The following is a 20440-nucleotide window of genomic DNA, read 5'->3' on the forward strand; positions in this document are numbered from 1 at the left end:
TTCCTTTAATTCTTTTTACTGTTCTATATATTCTTAACCTTTTAAGCCAATTAAATTTATCATGATAAGTAACCTTATTTTCTCTATCATAATTGTGAACCTGTTCTGTTAGATTTAATTATGCTTTTACTACCTATACACTTTGCATATTTAAAATTAATCTTTTAATCCAATTAATAAAAATGTCAAAATAATTTAACAAAATTGTTGTATGTGACATTTTAAAATTAAAAAAATTACTCATGTGGGTCAAAATTGATGCGTAAAAGGTTAAGTAAACAAATAAAAATGCTAGAAAAGTAAAGTGAAAGTTGATATTGAATTTTAAATTGGTCATGTGAGTACTGTTTTTGTTCTATTTTAAAAATGTAAAATTAGTGTTATTAATCGTAACTTTCATTATTAAATATTAAAAGGCAAGGACAACAACCTAATGTCTGATAAAAAATAAGATTTAAAAGCCCTTTTTTGGGCTTTTAATCTGTGAAACGAAATTAATTACAAAACAAGCCAAATTATTTGTGAAAAATTTTCTCAAGGGGAAAAAAAAAATATAAGAATTATCCTAAGAAATAAACAGAAGAGCAAGACTCTAATATAACTCCCGCCTGCTCTTACTCTTCTTCATCGTTCCCTTAAACCTTGACTTTGCCATCAATGTCTGTGCTGTGTTTATAAAGTTCCCAACAGCCAGAATTACCAATATGATCCCACAAAATATTATCTGCCAAAACCCAACTTTCCATCACTCGTCATCTCATTTCTTTCTTTTTTCTTATTGCAAGGATGAAAGGAAAGATAAAAGCGAGAAGCAGGGGAAAACGGGAAACCTACCTGCCATTCTGTAACAACGCGGGCAAATGCGGTCTTCAGCAGTAGTAGTCCGACATATGCCTCAAAACCCTACAATCATGTTCCTTGGAATCATGCAAGTACTTATGTCTAAGAAATGTTGAATAACAACATAACAAAGTTAAATCCTAAAGAAGCACTATGCACAACATTCAGGGATTTGATACATAATATCTAACAAACGTCAACGATAAGTCAGAATTTCATACCAAAAAAGAGATTTAAGTTATTTGAAGACCTGAAATGTAAGAAATCATGGAAATCATACAGATATTATCACACTACAAAATTGGGAGATTGAACTAAGGTTTTAAACCCTTTTTATAATGAGTGGTAAAATAACAACATGAAATGAACATGGTCCCATTTACACATTCTCATCAAAATATAGCTTGGATTACCTGCATAACGAAAAGTACTGGACATAAGACCCACAACTGGCAATCTACACCGGTTGTTTCTCTCCGAGCAACATTCATGCTATTAGACTGAAAATAGTAACACACTAAAGATTAGAATTTAGAACCGATTCTCCATAACTGTGAGGACAAAGGGTAATATTTTCTAGAATGCAAAGGAACAAAAGAGGATTCAAAACCAAGGTTATATAGATTGTATGCAAAAATAGTTAATGATGTACGCAGGAAACAATAGTTTTTTTTTTTTTTTTCTTTTTGATGCATAAACAGAAATAACACCTTTCCTAGGGAAATTCGAGTATATAGTCTCCGGCGCTGATATCGATTTAGTAGAAGCAAGGCAGCTCCTTGCATCATAGCCCATTGAAGGAAAAGTTCTACACCTCGCTGAATAGGTTTTAACACTTTATTAATCAGGTGACATGGAAAATATAATTAGTGAACAATAGTAGAACAATGACCTGCTTTTGACCACAATTAGGCTGTCCTTTGATCTCCCAAGTGAGACTAACAAGGGCAGTAGCCATAGCAAAATAGTGATGGTATATCCACCTGCAAAATGATCGTTTAGTCATCAACGAATTCGAAAGGCTAATCAAGAAAGTGCAAACACAAATTATGGACACACTGAGAATGAACGTTTGATGTTTACATTTTGATATTAACTAACACCATCCACAAAAAAAAAAAAAAAATTCTCCCAGGCTACTGCATGGTATATTCTAGACTAAATAAAGAGTTCAACAAAATCATCAAACATGCTAATCAGAATGAAGATTCCACAAGATTATAGAAGCTTCATGGCTACAAACGGCTTTACTAAGTGGATGGGAATAATTTCGAATAACAAGGAGAAAATGGTCATGGATAAGACCTTTGTTGCAGACGCTTAGTAGTTGTTAGGTATGACTCTTACGAGAGCTTGTTGGGTAGGATTCTTAGAATAAAATAACTTGTTTTAGGACTCTTAAATAGAAGCTGGATTTAGTAGGATTTTATTTACTTTCTTTAATTGTAATAATCTCTATTTAAAAGGATGATTAATAAAATAAAGGCAAGTCAAATTTTAGCGAAACCAGAAAAAGGGATTACAAATTTATGACGGTTTAGTCTCCCTTTGATGAGCTGAACTATCAATCCCAAATTTATGATGGTAACAATTTGGCATTAGAGCCAATGATCCTCAACAATGGCAAAATGGTTGGCGAAGTGGCGAGTAAAAATACGCAAGAAGCTCAAGTATATGCAAACAAAGATACAGCAAACGCTAGATCATATGTTGCAGCATGTTGATGAAATTATTGCTGAAACCAAAACCCAATTGTTTGATCAAATGCATAAAGGAATGGATAAAATAATAGCCAATAAATAAGGTAGTAACTCTATGGTAAATATGAAGGTAGACTCTTCTACAGCAGCCTTTACCAATCTCTCTTCGTCATCGTAGGCATCAAACCCTCCAATATCCATCTTGACAAAAACCATGGTAGTCACAACCAACTTCACTTGTTCTATTCATTAACCCCTATTAAACTCATATCCAACAACCCATCCTTTTCTTTAAATCTGATCCAAAAAAACTTCAACTCTATATTTGATGCAGAAGCTCAAGATTGAATTTTAAAAACACAAATAATCAACTTGAAGTTTTTGACTTTTTCTTGCGACTTAAGTAACTTCTTGCAAGAGTAGCTTTTACACCAAAGTTCTAGTACTCAAATCTGAAATTTTCTAACAAGAATTAGATAATATAACAATGGAAACAAAGAATAAAAAAAAATGAACAAAAGATGATAGATGGATTGATGAAAAGAAGAAAGAAGATGAATGGTGTTGAAGACAAATCATTGGATAGATAGTAGCCTAGTCTACTTTGGTGAACTTGCACTAACAAATAACTATATTGGCCTTTAATCAACCCTCTCAATTGACTTGAATTAAGCAAAATGAAATTATAATAAACCTCCTACATAATCTTGATGAATGAAACAAAAGCTCTATAAAAAAGAAATATGAAACTAGTCTTCTAAGAAAATCTCCCTTGAAGTATTTTATCAACAAAAAAAATCAAACATAATCCATATTATGGTGGCTGGGCATGCTTAGCTATTTATAAGAATGTCTAAGTTCTACTTGAATCCTAAATAATTACTAAACTAAGACTTAGTCAACTCTCTTGCAACATAAACCTCCTTAGGCCCAGTCAAACTTTTATTAATCTAAAATATTAAAACTTTGAAATAAATAAATCCAAAAAATATGACTTATGTAAGATAGTCTCACTAGACTTTCCCTTAATCAGATTCGTTAGTCCTTGGCGGACTACCCAACCCTAGAAAATCATAACGGACATCCTCTTCATTCGTTAGTCTCTAGCAGACTTTATAGAACAAGTAGTCCTTGGCGGACATTACACATAAGATAGTCTTTGGCGGACTTCCCTTTTCTGGCGACCTCTTTGCCAAGAAACACTTAGAAAGAGAATCTGGAAAACTGTCTCGCTTTCTCATAACCAACATTGGCTTGTTCATTACCTCTGGTGTACTCTTAATGGTGGATATGTATTTGCAAATATCCATGCACAAGACACTTTCCCCTATTCCTCTTGCCTTCACTTTTTGGCGAGGCCTCTTATCCGCAAGCCTGCTAGCACTCTCATACACCATAACCATTATGAGGGACTTTTCATCACGCGCGTCATATAGTGGTTTTCACATATATGCCCTGATGGGCTTCCATGTTTTACTATCCTGGTGGGCTTCATTTTGTCGTAACGATGAATCTATCCTCCACTGGATCATGTCATGGCTAGCCGTGGACTTTCGATTCAAGTAAGTAGACCATTTTCATCGTGTCGCTCCATAAAGCTAGTAGATCATTTCCATGATGCCACTCCGTCGAGCCAATAGACCATTTATCCAACCAAACTTCCTCAAATCCTCCTTGTTAATTCTAACACCTAAGTGTTTGCCTGCAAGGTCGGACTATTTCATATTTCAGTGACTCCAATCCTCATTCCATCCGTCCATTCCTCCATTACGCCAATTTTCCTATCTTCAACTAACCCACCAAATACTTCCCTTCGTATTCCACATTTTATAAACATACATTTCATACACATTACGTTCACTATTATAGCATGGAGTACATCACATATCAGTTCATCATTACGCAACCATATCATACATTCAGAGAACATACTTGCAAACATTCATATAATTGCACAGCCATATGCATGCATAGCCTTTCCAATCAGCCACGATCATATACAACCAGACCCAGTGCAGAGCATGCAAACATCACAACAACCAACAAACACCCAAAGGTCGAGTACAGAAACTCACCTGCTGTCCTTCCTCCCTGTCAGCTTAATTTTTCCAAATACTAGAGTCTACTCCATTCTGGTTAGCTAAGCATGACAACCAAATATATCAGTTAACTCGAAGGCATTCATCCTTTAAAATCCAAAATCCAGAAACTTACAGAAAACCTTTCAAATTTTACAAAAACCCCTAACTTCTCTTTTTCTCAAATCCACGATTATAGAAAGATTAAGAAACTTACCAATTCATCAAATTCTCATCTTTTTAAACTCAATCCTCATGTTCATCGCTCCATGCAGAGCTTTCCTTGAACTTTTTCTTCTTCGGAACAACTATATAAGAAGATGAAGAAGAGAAGAAAATAAAACAGAGTTGAGAAGAATTTTCCTCCCGGAATGACACTTCTCAGTTACATATAATCTTACATGTGGTCACCTAAAAACCCCATCAAAACCAGTGGCCAACATCATCATGTTTCTAATTCAGGAACCAGTCAGTTCCAACGTAACTAAACCAGAATTAAAACCCAACTAATTGTCATTTAGCCACTAAAATTTTTAGATTTTACAGTAGAGGTCGCCAAACCTATAGTCTCTTTCAATTAACCCCTAACTCTTTTCTTAATTTTGGACCTCTAATGAAAATCGGGTATGACAACTCTCTCACCCATAAATGTTATTTGAAAGCAACTAATTTTGACAGGTTGTAATGGCAAACAATGTTTTTTAAATCAAACCGGTGGTCGAATCGGTCAGGCCACCAATTCACTAGTCTGACCGATCCGACTAGTCCGATTAAAAAATTATTAAAAATTCAAAAAAAAATAAAAAATTTTAAAAATTCTGGTTCAATCCCCCCTTCAATCAGTTTTTTAGCCAATTCAACTGGTTCATACCGGTTCCTGATCTATCCAGTTCAAAGTCACTTTCCAAACCGATCTCCCAACTGGTTCCTAGTCCAACTAATCGCTTCGATTCAAACAACACTAGTTGCAACTAATGTACCGAACAAATTGGAAGGGGCTATATACCAAGTAAAATGCACGTACAGAACAACCTCTACTCTTTCTCATACCAATTTGGTCTGTACCCGAGACAAGTCAAGAAGTTTAAACTAAGTGCGATAAGAGACCATGCCAAGCTTTAAACTATGAGCAATAGGCCTATAACCATATCCTAATGGAAGATCTACACATTTGATCTCAAAAAGGAAGGAATAACAATGGATAAAACACCTAGAGCATAAAAAAATGGTTACCACCAAAACATAAAATCAATCCTAATGATGCAACCAAAGGATAAAGTTAGCAAGATAATGGACACCATTGTCTTTTTATGTCTTCACATCAACAATTGAGAGGGTGTACTCCATGCTTCAAAACTTAATGAGAAACAATGTCATCATTACAATAAGATAGAAAACCATACTAATGACCTCCCTCTTCTTAAGTCCTTTCTTTCCAGTTTGACGATCTTATGATGTCCAAACCTTCTCAAGTGTCTTACTCACTAACTTCCCATCTCCATACACCCACATAATCACACACAAGCAAGCACTCTGTACGGTGCATCCATCAAATCTAATAGTCCTAAACAATTGCACAAGTCCACCAACTTGAGGGTATGAGAGAATCATTAACATGATATGGTTACTCCAAAAGGAAAATAAAACATGGCAAGGATGATTAACATTAGTGCATAAACATACACCAGAACAAGGAAACTAGTTTCTGAATTTTTTCCAATGTTGTACCTTTCTAGGCATTACATCACAAACCAAGAAAGCCTAATTTAAAAGCATGTAGTTACCCATAAAAGAGTAACAAAAAGTAGAGAGGTGCTAGGAGTATGAACACATTTTCCACATTTTCCAATATGATCTTTGCCACAAGTCACCATTTACATTGACATTAAAACATCTCTCAAGTTACTATAATCTCAAGATTACTGCACACTACAAATTCATTTTTCTTGAAAAAGTTCCATTTATACAAAACAAAACTAGAAAGTAAACATGCTTGCTTTTGGAAAACATTTGAAAAGAAAAAAAAAGGATGGCATGCAATTACCATGGACGAATGTCACTTCCATTTGCTCGCAATATGTTCTCTCGCAAAGCCAAACCAGTGTTAAGGAACAACAACCATGCCTAATAGAGCATATACTCAGCATTAAACCAATAACAAAGGAACTGACTCTCAAACAAAAACCCTAAGGAATAATTCATAAAATACCTCGTACAACTGAACTGGAAATGCAGGCAAGCATCCTTCCCATATCCACGATCGTAAAATAAGCAAAATTAATGGAAAAAGAATAAACATTAAGGCAGTCCTATCCTGTTGAAGGGAGGTAGAATTTATTAAGAATATATAGTTAAATTTCAAATATCTTCTCTTTTAGCTTATAAAAAAATGATTCACGGATAGATCATGAATCAGAAAAACTTATACTACAACTTTGAGATGTCTAAATATACAATAGTAAGGGGTAACTAAATGCAAAAAAGAGGCAATATGTGAAATTGAGTTGATGCAATAGTGAAATTGAAGGACATATTGGGATGCCAACAACAAGACAATCAAAGAATCGAATTTTAGAAAAGGAGAGTTATAGTGAAGTAATGCTTACTCTGTAGCTATTATATTCCTCCTTAGCTTTCAACTGGATCTCTTTGCGAGATGCACGAACACTGATTGGTCCCAGAAACATCCTTAGATACCAACCTGCCATTCCCCAATTACCATTTCATTATTAATCAATTCATAACTCTAATACCAGGAAAATTAAATTACTAAAATTTTAAAAGAAAAAAGAAAGAAAGAAATTATTATACCCTGAGCATTGGCAGGAAGAAAACCAGCAGCGTCTCCATCGGTTATAATACATATCGCTGTCTGTAAATCCTCTTCCAGCTGTTTTCAGATCCAAATTTCAGGATTTGTTTCTTTTTCCAAATTTAAAAATGGAAAATGAAAAACGAAAAAAGAAGATGCAAAGTGGGGAGTTTACCTTGTCTGCAAGTTTGGGATCCAAAAGCTTCTGAGAGAGAACGGTAGTAATGGAGGAACGGAGGTGGCGAATAGAGGAATCGAGAGAATTCGCCTTTAGGCGAAGAGATTGCTCGTCGTTGGATATCATGGATATGAGGCCCGCGCCTGCTTCTTGCAACTCTCTGGCTTGCTCCATCACCTTCCCTACTTCTTCTTCCATTTCATTCGTCGATTCCTCCACATTCTCCATCTTCTACTCCTTGGGTTTTTCCTGATTATTCAAAAAAAAAAATTAAAATGAACGATGGTACCATGAAAGGGAAAGCAAATCAAAGGAAAAGGATTTCTGGTTCTTTTATTACGTGGACCGCGAGTAATTTGTCCCGCATTCCCACGCGACACCATTCAAATTATTATTATTATTATTTTAATTTTATTCGTCATTTTGTCCATTTATTTGAGAAAAATTTTAGCCTAAGAGGGTCCAAGTTGACTAGCAGGCAGCATTGGCAAGAACAACCTTGGCCTTTGTTGGCCTCAATGCCCACTACTAGCCAACGGTCTCTTTCGCCTTTTATTGAGTGAGCTTCATAACCCCACATGGGGGCAGGCAGAGCCCCTAAAGCAAAGGATTTTCATTTCAATGCTTGGCTATCACCCTCTAGCAACTACCTATTATCTGTTGCATGGCCATTGGCATTAGTTGGTCAGTTTGATGTTTAAGCTCAAGGGCTGGAAATCAACAATGGCCAATTCCGATGAATATAACTACAACAAAGGGGATTCCTTGGCCTTACGGGCTATTACAAGCTTCTGTACAAAGAGTTGCTGAAGAAAAACCAATTTGAAAGAACTTACAGAAGCTTTTGTTTAAGCTTTTCTTTGGAATGAACATTTTATTTTCTAAGATCACATTTCCAACAGTGCACCACAGTTCTTTGAATATGCGGTGGCTGCTGCTTTTGAAGAAGACAAACAGGTTTATCTTCTAATCCCTACCTTATCATCTCGCATTGCAATGTATATGATTGATCATTTAATTCAAAAACTGTAGGGGTAGGCTACAGAGAGCCTACTTTTCAATTACTGCAGACAGTGTACATATCTATTTAGCTTAAGACAATGGCAGTATCCGCTAGATTTGTAGTACAAAGAGAATCTGCTTAGTATTACAGTGCATCAATGAAATTAGACCATCAATAATTTTAATCAAACCCACCCTTTTACCCTTATCTTGGGTGAAATTTCAGTGATTTTGACTGTTCCCAAGACGAAAAATTGTGACAAATGAAGTGCAGAAAAGAGAGATGATTGAAATCCCAGTTAGAGCTGTTTTTGAGTTGCTTCACCAGTCCAGTATGTTTTGACAGCAACAAGAATCTTCTCTGGATTGAAAGGTCCGCTTTCATGGTCAATTATCTGACTCTTCCATCTCATTCCATCTGTTATACTCTGGATCTTCACAAGCAGCTCCACTGTGTCCCTAAATATAACGGTCCCTTCCGGCCTCAGAATCCGATCCATATCCAGCAAGATGTAAGTGATGTCACACCTTCAATGAAAAATATATAACATCAGTTCAACCACAATTACGAATTACGTGCTCATGATTGAGAATACCACCTCTCATAACATTACCTGTTCTGGTATAAAGTAAACAAGCCACTAGCATGGATGAGATCATATGTTCTTGGATATGTTGAGAATGCCTCACACCAGTCCTGGTAGGTACCAATTAAACCTCGCTCATAAATAACTCCCAAAGTGTCATGATTTGAATTTATAGGGACCACGTTCATGACCCAAACTGGATAATTTAACATAGCTGTTGCAAATCCCCCAATGTAAGCATTCATGTCCATAATATTCCGATATCGTCCAGTGGGAAGTGGACTAATGATTCGTTTGTAATGTGCTACTCTTTCCTTCCAAAGTTTATTATCCTCTTCGAATCTCTCAGCTGTGATGCCTGGTGTTGAGCCACTCCTAATTCTAGGAGGAACAGCGGATGCTCGCTCTGGCCATTTTTCCATTGCCCCACCAGCAACATCATCTGAGCTGCTTACTTCAGGAAGTGGAGTTACACAAGCTTCCAAATTCCGGTACCTTTTTAGCACAAATGACAAAAGGAAAATGAGACCACAGTGGACAATATGAATAACAGAGTATGTATCAAGGAGGAAACAAGAACATGAAGGACACCAATGAGAGTACCAAGCTGTGTCTGGATCATCTGACTCGCACATGTGCGGTGCTTTCAAGAGCTTCTTACTTCTGAGACACTCAACATGGTTAATGGGCTTTTGCCAAACCGATAGATCATTCTTTTCAATCACTTTCTTCCAGCATAGGCTTTTGGCAACATCTTCAATAGCATCTTGCTCTTGTTTTAAGTCCTCCCGTGTCCTTTCCCAGCCTCTCCAGAACTTCTTCCAGTGAATAGGGGGACCGGAAAGAACCCAATAACCACCAGGCCGTAGAATCCGGTCCACTTCAGCGAGGTACAAACCATCTATACCAATTAAATGAAACCATTAGCTTAACACAACTTTTAAACCTACAAAGCAAGGAGATAGAGGGTAGTAAAACGGTCATTGCACCTTCCTAACAGAGTTAATCTCATTTTTGAAAAAAGACGTGCAGATCCCTTACCATATTTTTGCCAAGGGATCAAGCAGCGAGAACAATGAGCCAAGTCAAAAGCCCTAGCGGGGTATGGAAGCCTCTGTGACCCCATAATTCCAATCATTGCTGGAACTCCACGTTCCAGCGCAAACTGGACCTGTGCTTCGTGCGTATCTCTTGGAGCAAAAGACATTGTCAAGATATTCCTATTCAAGAGGTAAGCACCAAAACTTGCAACCTAACACCAGAGTAAAGAAGAAAATAATTACTAGCAATTGAAGTACCAGTTAATAACATAGACTGAAAGTGGATATGGACTTCGTAATAGAACAGGAGTCGAAAGCAATTGATGATTGTAAAAGATTTATAGCCCAAAATAGACAGCAACAAATTACGAAGCATGGGAAAAGATGCAAGTAAATTGAAAAGGATATTCGTTACTTACCCCACAGCCAGTATCAATTGCTGTTCTAATAGTTCCATCGGTAAGAGGAATGAGCCTGCCAATATCATCGATATATGCATCAGCTCCCCGAGGGAACATGGTACCTCCCCCAGGGAATCTAAAACGATTACCCTCTAATTGAATCCAATTCTGAATAGCCTTCTCAATGCTGAGTTCTCTGTGGGGGATATTGCTGTACCAGGCATAATCTCGGCTCTGAGGCCACTTGAAAGGGGTCTTATATTGTGGAGGAGCAGGTATAAGACAACGGAGAAGTTCTTCCTTCGCGGGACAATGCCGCTCTCTGTATTTCAACATGTTACGATCGAATTTCCTTCCTCTCACTTTATCTTGACAGGGGGTGTACTCACTGAATGACATATCACATGATGGGAACTGATTGACTGTTTTAGAACTGTTAAGCACAACTTGATGATGGCTTGCAAAGTCCAAGTTGGTTGATGATGGATGACCAACTGCGGCATTGCCGTTGTCGGATGTAGTAACATGACTATCACAGCCACCTTTATTGTATGCACTAAATTGAGTAGTGGTGGGGGTAGAAGAACGCTGCCAAGCTCCCAACATATAAAACAATATGCAGAGGAAACTAACCCCTAGAATCCAAGTGAGGCGGTTCCTCTGCACTTCGAGTCGATGATGATGCTTTGGTGATCCACTGTACTCTTTGGCCATCAGGATCAAAGGCAATTATCTCATCACAATCTGATATACAACAAAGCAAATGTGAAGAGGAAAACATTAGAATTGAAACATTGCAGCAGAACTGAAAACTAATCTTAACTTCTCTTGCACATAAAAGTTGAAAGACAACACAAGTAATTGCAAGGTGGGATTCTAAGAATGCATTGCAATATTCAATTATTTCTATATAAGAAAAAACAAGAACGTCAATTTGACAAAAAATATGGGCACATTGTGTCCAAAGAAATAAGGAAACAAGTGATTCATTCATAAGTAAACTACAGATATAATTGCAGCATTCTTGCAGGTAAAAGCAAAGATTCATAAACTAGATTGAATAGAACATAGTTAAGTAAAGATTCTAAAGCCAAGCTAATTAACAGGAATTAGGAGAAGAAACAGAAGAAACAAAGGAAAGAATAAGACTGAAGCTTCTTAAGAGAAAACCAAGCCCCAATATTTTCATTTGTACCAAAAATAGAACTTGAGAAAGAAATGAAGTTAAAAGCAAGCATCTCAAAGCCCTTAGAAAACGGTTAATCAGAACATATCTAATAGCCCCAAGTGCCCAACAGAACACAACATCAAACCCAAAGCAAGAAAAAAGAAAAAAGAAAAAAAGAAAATCAAGGAGAAAAGGAGTCTTTTTAGAAACTAGCAAACTTGTTAAAGGAAAGAGAACTTAGCAGAACCTTGAATCTGTGGTTATCTCTTTCATTTTTCACAACTTTGGACTATTTTCAGCATGAACCACACATGGCAGCAGCAAAAAACAGTTTTGTTCCTTTTATTTTGAGGAAAAAAAAATGAGAACTTTCGTACCTAAAAAAGAAAAAGAAAAAGAAAAAAAAAGAAAGTACCTGAAGAAGGTAAACTTGTTCTTCCCTGAGACTTTCAGCAACTCAAAAATCCAAATATGTTGGTTCCTGTAAAAGAAAGGGGTGCAGTGCACTGAACTTTGTTTAAATGGGGCTATACATATAAATACATAAATAAATATGAAAAAAAAAAGGGAAAGGAAATAAACTAAGAAGAAAGAAGACCAATGAAGTAGATAAGAAAAAGCAGTCCACATTGGTGCATCAAAAAGAAGAATATAATAATAAGTTACCAACAAAAATAAGATATAAAACCTCCCTCACTTACAGGACTTAGAATTCCATTGTTTTTCCTTTGGAAATAAAAAGAATATTACTGAAAAATAAGAAGAAGACTGGATAACATGTCTTAACGTACTTCCCTAAACCTTGTGGTGGATGAGTTTTCTTTGTTCATAAAAAAAAAAAGGACAGATATTTTAAACCAAAAATGAAGTTAAAGACAGAAAGGAAGAGAGAGATGAGAGATCTAACTTTTAAAAGGACAAAAAAGGGAAGTAGAAGATTTTTGAGCTAGCAGCAGCTCTCATTTCCATTTCTTGACATCTGCAGTTCACTTGCCATATTCATTTGTCCACAAATTTCAACATAAAATAAGAAAAATGAAGAAACCCTTTGGTTTTGGAAAAAATATATAGTGAAGTGGGGTAAGGGATTTGTTTTTGTTCTTCAACTTCACAAGAAAAAAAAAAGACCCCACCAAACATACACAAACTGTAATCAAGCATGGAACTTTTTTGCTGGACCCTTTTGACAAATATTAAAAGAAAACATGTTGATTGATGATTACACTCGTCTACGTAAAGAACTAAAGATGATTTCGTCCATATACATAAATAAAATCAGCCCATTTCACCAAAAGAAATTTGGATATTCCATATTATTCGTATGATGAACTAATAAAAATCAGAAAGATCCCTTTGATAATTTATCTTTTGATCATATATATCTATAAATTTTTCACATATTATTGTTTTAATTTTTTTTTTAAAATGTGTCATAATCGTGGAAAAGAACAAAGGAGGTTGGTAGGCAGGGCGTAGTGGGCAGGTGGAGCCCTGATTTTTTTGATAGGGGAGATGGGGGAGGGTCAGTAGATACCGTACGTTGTTGTTTAGGCTCTTGTATATATAACACTAATTAGTAGTAATGATTCTGCTGTTGTAAAAGGCTCAAACCCTTTGCCATTTAGCATAATGGCATTGAGATTGCTGCTTACCTTATTTCTCTTTTAATCTACAGTATGCTTTCGTGATTTTTGTCTCTCAATGCACACACTCCCATGTATACAGGGAAACAAAAGGTATCCAATGACTTGCTTTTGTCTTAAAATTGAGATCATCTAAATAACCCTAATCCTAATCCAAATAACAAAGCATTGTAGCTGTTTGATATGGCCTTTTTCTCCGTTGGACCCCATCAGCAATTTACTGGACTCATTGTTCCCCTTCCCCATTCCTAGCCACTACAACTCATTGTTCATTATTAACCTTGGTCATTTCCATCAACAGTTGCACACTGAATTCAGGGCCTTAGATTATTAGGCTCTGATGCATGCATCAGAAATAAATTACTCTGATCAGAGTCAGAGACCCTTTGACTATTGTGTGCAGTTTATTCAATAAATTTATGTAATCCCATTTCATGATTTGTGGGAAGGGGGTTTCCAAATTCCATTGAAGGAATCCAAAATTTAGCCAATGGTTGATTATGGAATTATAAGAAATACAATTGGCCGGTATCTTGGAATTGAGTGAAATTGCATTTTGTGTTTTTATTAAAAATGATAAATTAATTTATAAGTTAGCAAAAATTATTTTTTATATTAAAAATGTTATCTATTTTTATACCTTAGCATAAGGTATTTGTGATATGTGACATGTAAATATTTAATTATTTTATCAATTATACTAATTTTAAGAGTAAAATAAATAAAAATTCTAATAAAAGAATTAAATTACTATTTAATCTAATATATCATAGTTAATTTGTCCAATTATTTTTAGTAGAAAAGTAAATTTTAATCCAACTTTTTAGTATAAAATTTTCCTTAATACTTTTACTTCAAGGCTCTTGAATTTTCTGAGAAATTTATCAGCTCTTCCTTTTGGTCGCCACCACTTTGAATTTCAGACTGAGTATTTGATTCCCACGGTGATAAGTTTAATAGCATCTTAAACCATTCCTCCACAAAGTATGCTTTCCAAGAGAATAAGCCATTTAAGAATAAATTGGGCAGTATTTGTTTTTGAACAAGTCATATTCTTCTCAGTTAAATTTGCGCATATATATATATACACACAAACATATGTTGACCACCCATGATAGTTGGTCCTGACAGGATTTCTAAATAATAATAAAAAATGCTCCCCTGTACTCATCCATAACATTTGTAAATGTCAAAGAAATGTTGGGTAAGGCTTACTTTGACAAGAAAAATCTATTTCCAGAAACTAGAAGAGGGGGAAAAAGTTAACGATAGACATGGCTTTTTCTCTAAAAATGAGCCTTTTCTAATTCGTCATGAAACTTCAGTCTCACTGGAATTATTGGCTATGCAAATCCCTTATTTCACTTAATTTAACACCATTATCATCCATCGACCTGGAGGAAAAAGTAATGTCTATATGCCAACACTACAGATATAAGGTGGGGTTAATTGCTAACATCGAGACTATCAAGAATGTAGCGTTGGATACAACTCCCATTAAAACTTTAAAAAAGTTACATCGAGTACTTTGTTAGTAGTAATGAGTATTTTGTTAGTAATATGTTAATAAATTTCAACTATTTTTTCAAATAAAACACAAATTTTATTAATTTTATATTTTTAACGATATTTTCTATAAAAAATATTTTTAGTGATGTTTATTAATATTAAAAAGTTAGTTTATTGTCAATAAATAGTATGTAATTTAACTTATCTGTTTCTAAATAATACTAATTCATATATTTTGAATAAAAAATAAAATATTTATCTCAAAATTTTTATATGATTAAATTTCAAAATAATTTTAAATATTTAATATGTAATTAATAGTATTTAAAATAAATTTAAATTTAAATTAATATTATGATTCAATTGTTAGAAAATAATGAAATAAATAAATAAAAATTAGAAAATTTTGTCTCAAAAGTAAAATTTTACCCCCTTTTATACAATCCCAGATTACTACCTTTTATACAATCCCAGAGCTTAGACACATGTCAGCATAATAAGTTATCAGAATCTGCTTTTCTACCTCCTGTCACCAAGTCCTTCTTTTACCCAGTTGTCTTCCCATGAAAAGACTACTTGCTCTTCCTTAAGAGTGGCCTTGATCACTCGCTTCCATGACAAGGCCACTAGCTCAATGCGTTACCTCATCAGACACTTGTTTTTTAAGTGCAAAGCACTTAACCAAGTATGAACACTCATCTAATGATGAGTGAGCTCTACCAGGGAATAACAATAACCTGTACTATCTAATACCATTACATTTGCACCTCATATACACTATGCTAGTATGTCCACTATCCATTGTAAAGACCTACCACATCACACTATAAGACAAGATGACCTCTCCTATAAATACCCTCCAAACAATGAGGAAACGATCAATTTTTGCTTCCATAACAAGGCCACCCCTTTAATGAGTTATGTAACACACCATACTCGGTCATCGAATTCGGGTATGGAGCGTCACAAAATAAAACCACTAGACTAGCAGCAACTAATAGACATTCAAGTACCCCAGCGATTTCATGTTACACCAAAACAAGAGATGGCTCACAAATAGGCTGCAAATCTAGATGATTCCTTGCAATGATACGTCTAACCTAAGAGCCTGAAAATAAAAAGAAAGAAACTAAGTAAGTTCATAAGAACTTAATGAGTTCCAAGGAAATATAACCCTACAATAGGGTTCAACAAACACTATTTGTAACACCCCTTACCCGAGTCCGAGGACGGGACAGGGTATGAGGCATTACTCGACTTAAACACAAGCATGTAAGCATAACCAAATCATAAAAACTCGATCAAATTTAAAACTTTTCAATAATTATCTATAAGACCTTGACATGGGTCTACGAGGCCCAACTCTCACTGTGAAAACGGCTCGGGGATAGTCTGAACATTTTTGGAAACTTTGAAAAATACTATTTGAAACAAGGGCACACGCCCATGTGGTCAGTTCGACACGGTCGTGTTGAAGGCCCGTGTGACTCATACGGCCTAAGCAAAATAGGGACACGCTCGTGTCTCATACCCGTGTAGATTTATTTTCTAATTCGAACCTACAGGGGTTTTCACACGGCCAGACACACACCTGTGTCTATAGCTTATGTCCCTCACATGGCCATGACACGCCCGTGTCATAGCCCGTGTGTAAAAACCTTGACATTCTGTTTCTGACATCAGCAATGAACTAGGGGCACATGGCCAAGGCATATGCCCGTGGCCAGAGGTTGTGTCCTACACACGGTCGAGACACACGACCGTGTCTCTGCCCGTGTGTTTTCTACCATGCATACTGACTTGCAAATTTGAAGTGCAGGGGACACACAATCGGACAACACGCCGATGGGGATGACCGTGTGTCGCACACGGCCTAGACACACGGCCTAGACACACACCCGTGTGTCTACCCGTGTGGACAAGAATAAGGCTATCTACCAAGCCTTTTTGTCACCTTTACTTCTATTAATTCATACCACACCAAGACAAACCAATTTCATATACTACTACATGGCTAAAGTAGCCCCCAACCTAACATTATACACATTAGGGTAACTCTATTTATTCACAAACAACTCAACAGCATGCAAAATCATTCAATTTACTCATTCCCAAAAGAATATCATCATTTGCATTTATCAATAACCAATATTACCCACCATCTATGGCATTATACAAAATGATTCAATAGCTATAACAAGCCACTTGTTTGGCCCGAAACGATGTGACCATTACAAAAAGACTAGTTTCTATACATGCCATAATCAAAATTATAAAACTAGCTATACCAAATGCTTTAGGGATAGTGTGACTGACTTCTCCGACGTAAGGAGATGATCCACAAGCTACTTTGGCGACACTATAAGAAAATGGAAAGGAAAAAGCGTAAGCATAAAGCTTAGTAAGTCGCATGTAAATAATGAAATAACTACAAACTACCATAAGGGATCATACTCCCAAAATTGCTCAATTTGCACATAAAGGTAAGGACTCATAAATCGTATTAGTTCATATTCATCTTTCACCAAGCATACAATGATGATTGAATTCACACTTCATACTTCAGGAAAAAAAATACAGAAGTGGTCATAAGCATAACTTACTCACTTTCCTTCCTTACTAAACATATAACGTAAATGAAGCTCGTTGTAACATCCCAAACTCGGCCTAGATGTTATGGCCGAATCTGGCGATGTCATATTGAAGTGTTTTTTGCAAAGTATAATATTATTGAAAAACCCGTTCTATATTTAACCTCATTGTGATCTTAGCAAAGGTTTAAGGATATCCCGTTTATTTTCAAAGCTTAAGTCGTTTGACAAAAAGATAACGATATTAAATTTATTATTAATTTTAAAACATTATTTCTTGCGAAAGCTTCTAAAAACATGTTGCATCAATGTGGTGGTTTGAAAAAAAAAATTATCTTTTTGAAAACCCGCATCCTACTACTAGCAGATATAAATCAAAATAAATAAAACCCCAAACTTAAAGATTAAAAATTATAGAGGCCCTATTACATTAAAAACACCTAAAAATTATAGAGGCATTACCAGACTTAACCATACACATAGACGAAAATCAGGCCATAAAATTTCATTTAATTCAAAAATTTGCGAACACATGCATAGACTCATATTTAAAGACATATAACGTGGCATAAATGAGCACTTACACATCCATAATCATGCAATAACAAACAAAGATAACTATATCAGCACATCAAAGCATAGGCAATGGCATGATTAATTAAACTTTCAAACCATAATGGATAAGGACCACATCTTATGATCATATACGATAACTCAATGCAGACCGATACATATGGTCAAAGTCATAATAATAATACATATCACAAACCAACTTCCTATACATGTCACTCACTTGATATTTCTAATATTTAAATTAATTCTCCCAAAAATGATAGCTTAATAGTGTGATTTTGCCTTCGACGATCTCTAACCCCGAGCCAACCTGCCAAAACTGAAGAAGTAGAGAGGAGGGGTAAGCTTTACACTTAGTAAGTCCATATGAAGTTAATAAACAATTACCCACATGTTTTTTTTTTAAGGTAAAACATCATAATTGTACAATTTACTCTTGTTCAGGTTAAGTTGTTTTACCGAGTTACAGTTGCTAATTCATTTATATCTGGATCTCCGAGACTCCAAATTAAGTTTTGTAAATTTTCCTTGAAACTAGGAACATATACCTTTCTCCCATAAAATTTCTAGAATTTTTAGTTTAGCCAATTAGTTCAGTTTATTCATTAAATTTTCCCCTGTTTTGCTGTCCAATAGTTCTGACCTCTCTTCACTAAAAATTATTTTTCTCATAGTACAGAATTCGGATAATGCTCTCATCTATCTTTCTAGAGAATAGACTCATTAAGGATTTTAATAATATAAATTACAACCCATAATTATTTTTATACAATTTTTAATGATTTTCTCAAATTGAAACAGGGGATCACGAAGTCATTCAGACTCTATCTCACAACAATTTAAATATCTCATAATATAAATTTCGATTGCATATACCGTTTCTTCTATGTGAAAATAAACTCATTGGGCTTTAAGTAATATTTTATTCAGCCCCTAATTCAATTTCCACAATTTATGGTGAATTTCCAAAGTTACACCACTGCAGTAACCCAAAACTGCCAAGGCTAAATTTACTCATTCATTACTATTATTCACAAAATCCATACAATATCATTTCATTCATAATGGTAAGAACATATAATTATGATTCATAAGCATAAATCCATAATCTCAATGTCATCAAGTATCAAGGACTTATTTCAAATCATGTCATTTTCATAATATTCACCAAATACTATATACATCATAGATCATCACATGTCAAGGCATCATACATAAGTTTAGTGTACATACCTGTGCAACTTGTAACATAACTCAAAGACATACTCACCAATGGCTTATCTCATTGGGATCATCAACGAATACTTCACCAAATTACCTGTTGAAAACTCGGAATATAATAGGATACACGGAATGCATGCACATAAGTGTCATGCCCACAGGTAGACAAACTCAATAGCCTGCGGAATATATGTGTAGCCAAGCTACCATGTAACCCACCCATAAGTAAACTCGGACTCAACTCAACGAGCTCAGATGTTCGCATCCATAAGTGAACTCGGACTCAACTCAACGAGTTCGGATGCCTAGTTACATCTCACGAACTCGGACTCAACTCAACGAGTTCGGAACTCAAATATCCTAGTGACATGTCACTTGTATCCCAATCTATTCCCAAGGTTCAAACGGGATTTTCCTCAATCACACATCTTTGCCGTCTTCCACGGAATGTTGGAACCGATACTTGGTAGCATTTCATATTTATCAAATAGCTCACATAATTTGCATATTTCTAAATAATAATCGACAAAGCATAATATTTCATGATAATAATCATCATATCATATAAATAACATTAAATTACTTAAAATGACAATTATGTTACCACATTTACACAAGAACTTACATCTCATTTAATATCAAGGCAATAACATTAAATTATACATTGCATTATTAAAAATCATATGAACTTACCTCGTATGCGAAAATGGTCATTTTTACCATTTTGTCCACAACGTGATATTTTCCGATTTTAGCCCGAATTTTGATTTTTCCTTACTCTATCATTTCAAATATAGCCTAATTAGGACTCACATTATTCAAATTAACCCAAAATCATATTTTGGAAAAATTAAAATTTTTCCCCTAAACTTTGTCAAAATTACATTTTTGTCCCTAGGCTCGTAAATTAAACTTCATCCTATTTCCTTATGTTTTATGACATGCTGATCATTTTCCCTTCTATAGCAACATCAAATTCGCACTCTAACATGTACTTATGAACATTAGGTATTTTTACCGATTATATCGTTTTACTCATTTTCACGTAAAATCGCTTAGTAAAAGTTGTTTAACACAATTTCAAGCTTCATATTCTA

At 35.1% G+C, this 20440-nt stretch overlaps 2 protein-coding genes across 10 annotated transcripts; both read right to left on the minus strand.

Moving 5' to 3' along the window:
- Positions 1-380: 380 nt before the first annotated feature.
- Positions 381-8242, minus strand: LOC108473475 (uncharacterized). Of its 2 annotated transcripts, XR_008283024.1 has the most exons (12): positions 7949-8242; positions 7606-7857; positions 7430-7508; positions 7225-7319; positions 6828-6932; positions 6663-6742; positions 1733-1823; positions 1551-1658; positions 1254-1340; positions 1062-1090; positions 835-903; positions 628-724 (listed from the first exon to the last, which is right to left on the minus strand). XR_008283024.1 is itself a non-coding variant. In XM_017775050.2 (11 exons), the coding sequence occupies exons 2-11, from the start codon at positions 7834-7836 to the stop codon at positions 593-595; spliced, it is 1077 nt and encodes a 358-aa protein (XP_017630539.1). In that variant the 5' UTR covers positions 7837-7857; positions 7949-8216; the 3' UTR covers positions 381-592. The 2 variants fall into 2 exon arrangements, 1 of the variants encoding a protein (XP_017630539.1); XM_017775050.2 differs by lacking the exon at positions 1062-1090 and having other exon boundaries at positions 381-724; positions 7949-8216.
- A 379-nt stretch (positions 8243-8621) lies between these two features.
- Positions 8622-13192, minus strand: LOC108473474 (probable methyltransferase PMT18). Of its 8 annotated transcripts, none has more exons than XM_017775047.2 (7): positions 12714-13192; positions 12222-12287; positions 10657-11382; positions 10239-10449; positions 9801-10098; positions 9225-9692; positions 8622-9138 (listed from the first exon to the last, which is right to left on the minus strand). In XM_017775047.2, the coding sequence occupies exons 3-7, from the start codon at positions 11350-11352 to the stop codon at positions 8910-8912; spliced, it is 1902 nt and encodes a 633-aa protein (XP_017630536.1). In that variant the 5' UTR covers positions 11353-11382; positions 12222-12287; positions 12714-13192; the 3' UTR covers positions 8622-8909. The 8 variants fall into 8 exon arrangements, with proteins under 8 accessions (XP_017630536.1, XP_017630534.1, XP_052883991.1 ...); XM_017775045.2 differs by having other exon boundaries at positions 12222-12312; XM_053028031.1 differs by lacking the exon at positions 12714-13192 and adding an exon at positions 12598-12701.
- Positions 13193-20440: the final 7248 nt, after the last annotated feature.

Source organism: Gossypium arboreum, chromosome 1, assembly GCF_025698485.1.
Source record: "Gossypium arboreum isolate Shixiya-1 chromosome 1, ASM2569848v2, whole genome shotgun sequence".
Taxonomy (NCBI): domain Eukaryota; kingdom Viridiplantae; phylum Streptophyta; class Magnoliopsida; order Malvales; family Malvaceae; genus Gossypium; species Gossypium arboreum.